At 52.7% G+C, this 3,749-nt stretch overlaps 1 protein-coding gene across 1 annotated transcript; it reads right to left on the bottom strand.

The window, feature by feature from the left end:
* Positions 1-1,643: 1,643 nt before the first annotated feature.
* BRK1 (BRICK1, SCAR/WAVE actin nucleating complex subunit) lies at positions 1,644-3,743 on the bottom strand. Its single transcript, XM_027632821.1, has 3 exons — positions 3,601-3,743; positions 3,434-3,516; positions 1,644-3,352 (listed from the first exon to the last, which is right to left on the bottom strand). The coding sequence occupies exons 1-3, from the start codon at positions 3,716-3,718 to the stop codon at positions 3,326-3,328; spliced, it is 228 nt and encodes a 75-aa protein (XP_027488622.1). The 5' UTR covers positions 3,719-3,743; the 3' UTR covers positions 1,644-3,325.
* Positions 3,744-3,749: the final 6 nt, after the last annotated feature.

Below are 3,749 nucleotides of genomic sequence, written 5' to 3'. Positions count from 1 at the left end.
ATCCCCTTGATAAAGCTCCTTTCCTCAGCACTTCTAAGCACACAGGCAACGCCAAGGATTTTGATATTTAACCCTGACATTTTGTGGAGTGGGTTTGGTCCTAGAACTCATTTTGTAACCCTGTCGGCAAGGCAAGGCAGGCTGAGACCTGTCCTCGCACTGCTTTCTCACTGATGTGCCTGCTGGGAGATGGCAAGGCCAGGAAGCAGAAAAGCTTTGGGATAGTGAAGCACAACATGTGGGGTTACCTGTTGGCACAGCAGGGCTGGGGCAGGGCCAGCAGCTCCATGCTGCACCGACAAACCTGGCTGAACATCCCCCAGCCAAGGCGAACCTCGAACCTGCCACAGGTGTGACTGAAGCCGACAAGACTCCAAGTCTGATCTATCCACTGTTTCCCCAGGATGTTATTGTCAAACTTTTGCTTCAGGATATACCCAGTGAGAATCTCTGACAGAGGGTTCTGTGAACTACTGGCTTTATGTTTCTGTGATACAAAGTGAAAATGCACGGGCTGTGTCAGACTGCACAGGGAGAGAGGGATGGGGAAGGTGAGCTGACACCCTAAAGCTAAAGATGCTCTAGGACCAAGTCCCAGGTCCTCAGGCTCTGCAGAGCTCAGAGCAGTACTGCTGGCAGCTTCTGGAAACTGGACATCTCAGTGGAGACCTCCCATACCCTGTGACCTCCCCAGCTCACTGACCTGGGGATCAGCAGCAATCCCAGGCAGGTAAGGCCAATCTTCTCTTTGTGAGACAACTACTCGAGTGACTCCCACTGTTGTCAGTGCCTTAGTACCAGGATGCAAGCAGACACCATCTTCTGGGATCTTTAAAATTCAGCTTTCTCAAGTTATTAGGGTCAAAGTGCAGCTCTCCCTCAACACAGCTGTGTCCTAACACATTCTGCTCTCGAGATCACCTCAGCTCACTGAATGATTATCAGCTTCAATCACCTGCAACATAAATAGGATGAAGGTACATTTGACTTTAAAGCCATTTCTTAAAATCAAGACTCTGCTCTTAGTAGGCAGAGAGAGAGCCCAAAGGTTATTTATTAGAACTATTTAAGTGTGATCCAATCCATTCATCTTAAAATATGTGCTTTGGAACAGAGACTACTACCTTGGAGGGCTATGCAAAGCTTGAATTCAAGCTCTATTTCCCTCTTCTGCCAACACCACAAAAACGGTGATGCCAACCTTGTCTCCTGCCCGAGATCAAAATGCTACTGCTCATTCCCGAATCTTGGAACCTCAAATGGGGACTGCCCAACTGTTCCAGTCGCTCCATGAGGCCTGGCTGCCTGTCCAGCAGGCAGGGAGCATGACAAGCCCCCTATCTGCCATCTGAGCGAGAAACTTTCTCAAGCTACAGACTGGCTCAGGCTCTGTAGGTCCATTCTGGCACCTTTGTAAGGGGCTTCAAACCAGCTTCCTCTGCAGTTCAGGCTCTGGGAAAAGGTCTCAGACCACCAAAATGTCTCAGATACCAATAATCGGAGCTGTGGGGGTGCCCAAGCACCCATCTCTCTCAGGACATGCTCTGAGCACACAGAGCATGTTGCCATCTCCTGCTACATTAAGTGTGAGGTGGGGATAACAGCAGCACTAACATGACAAATAAATCAGTCTTCTAAATTAGAATACACAAATCCACTCCAGAAAAGTTTAATGTGGGTTCCTGGGGCATCATATTCTGAGAAAAAAAAAAAAAAAAAAAAAAAAAGCCAAAATACAGTACAAAGAAAAAAGGCAAACAGAATTCCCCAGTCCTTAAAATAATGAAATATAATCAGAGCTACATCTATTTACAGGGCTGCACATCACAGCAGCTGCTAGAAAAAGCAGTGTCACAGCCTGAGGACCAGAAGGCTTCTCCACCTCCCAGAGATGGCCTGGAAAAAGCAGCACCCAAACCAGAAAGCCTAGTCTTGCAGAGCTCTAGGGAACTACTAAGACTTCCTCAAAGGAAAAGGGCAGAACTCTGTATCATCAGACAGGCTGATCCCAGAGTGCTGAAGCTCCATGAGAGCACAGGTCCTGGGAGAAGTGGTACCTTCTATCAGATCCCTGTTCCAAAACTGTTTGGCCACACCAACTGCGTGGGAAAACTTACTCCTTTGAGAAATCCTGGGGTCAAAGGAAAAAGAGAGAACCATTACAACAGCCTGTCAGGAGACCAGGGGGGATCCAAGGGAGACATAGCACACTAGGAGCTGGGAACAGGAACAAACAATGGATCTAACAAGGTCTAACCAGAACAGCCAGGGATGTCTGTGGTAGCCATTCACTCTTTGGGTGAAGAATTTTAATCATTTCCATGGGCATTGTGCACTAAAAGCAGCTAAGCCTCCCTGATGTGCAGCCCAACCTGAATGTAACCACTGAGAGAGCTGGGGAAAAGGCTGGAGGAGTACTTATTCAAATAAGGGAAAACACAGAGATTCCTATAGAGAACAAAACTGTGAGCTTGGAGGAGAACCTATAGTGAGGAGCAACCAGCTGATGCCAGACAGCCTCAAAAATATAAAGATCATTAAGTTACACAGGTGCTCAGTAAACACTGCAAACATCACATGGCCATCATGAAAAAACTAAGATTTCAGTTGGAGAATAATATACCAAGACATTTAAATCCCACTGGGAAGCAATAAAACCTTTACTGTAGATACCAACTCCATGGACTTCCCAACAAATGTTAAATATGAGCAGTGAGTGTGCAGATCTAGATGCCCACTGGAAAACTGAGATAAAGAAAGGAGTGGTGGGAAGAGCTGAGAGACTTTCTTCTCCTTGCCACTCGCCTCCCAGAGATGAGGATAAGCACCTCTTCCCAGGTGCTGGCAAGGGGCTCTCTCCTGTGGTATGTGCACCGTGCACCACGCCAGGTGAGCCTGCTGTCCCTACATTGCCCTGGTGTGTGCACGTGAAGGCTGAGACATCCTCCAGACCACTGGGATCACCAGATTTCTGCTGTGACCCCTAAAGGAGCACAAAGCACCTCAGAGGCTGGTCAGGTACTTCCCGGAGCTGACAACAGCCAGGCCCGTGGCCTCTGTGGCACAGCCCCCACGTGTGGGGAGGAACCGTGCCCAGACCCCATGGATCGAGCAGATGGAGGGGCAGGCTCTGGACATCCAGGATGGTGGCAGGGAGCCGGGCATCCCTTGGCCCGGCCCCAGGCAGGCAGGCAGGCAGAGAGCAGGCAGGGCAGGAGCACAGCGGTTTATTGGCAACACGAGTAGAGGCGGCGGCGGTGGCGGCGGGCCCCGAGCGGGGTGCGGGGCGGCGGTGCTCCGGCGGGGGGCCGGGGCCGCCCCGGGCCTATGTCAGCGTCTCCCCCTTGGTGACCTACGGGAAGAGGAAAGGCCTCAGCCAGGGCCGGCCCCAGGCCCGAACCCCCCCCCTCCCTGCCGCCGCCCCGCTGCTCACCCGGGCTTCGATGTACTCGATCCTGCGCTCCAGCGCCGTCAGCTTCTCGTTCAGGGTGGCCAGCCGGGACCGGCACGACATGTCTGCGGGGAGGCGGCAGTGAGACACCGCGGGCCCCCGCCCCGCCCGGCCCGCCCGCAGCCCCCGCCGCCGCCCTGCGCCCTCACCGAAGGAGTTGAGGAAGTCCGCGATCTTCTTGATGGAGCTGGTGATCACCTCGATGTACTCGCGGTTGGCCCAGTCCTGGTGGATCTCCCGCTGCACCGGGTCCTCCTGCACCGACATGGCCGCCGCCGCCGCCGCGCCTGCGCGGGGC

This window comes from Corapipo altera, unplaced genomic scaffold, assembly GCF_003945725.1.
Source record: "Corapipo altera isolate COAL_440 unplaced genomic scaffold, ASM394572v1 58067, whole genome shotgun sequence".
Classification (NCBI taxonomy): Eukaryota; Metazoa; Chordata; class Aves; order Passeriformes; family Pipridae; genus Corapipo; species Corapipo altera.
This window is presented reverse-complemented; position numbering and strand designations above follow the sequence as displayed.

Excerpts from the sequence above, each read along its gene's own strand:
- BRK1 (XM_027632821.1), bottom strand. The coding sequence starts at position 3,718 with ATGTCGGTGCAGGAGGACCCGGTGCAGCGGGAGATCCACCAGGACTGG. Across the intron at positions 3,517-3,600 it reads GGACTTCCTCAACTCCTTCG|ACATGTCGTGCCGGTCCCGG; the intron begins GTGAGGGCGCAG and ends GCCTCCCCGCAG. Across the intron at positions 3,353-3,433 it reads TCGAGTACATCGAAGCCCGG|GTCACCAAGGGGGAGACGCT; the intron begins GTGAGCAGCGGG and ends CTCTTCCCGTAG.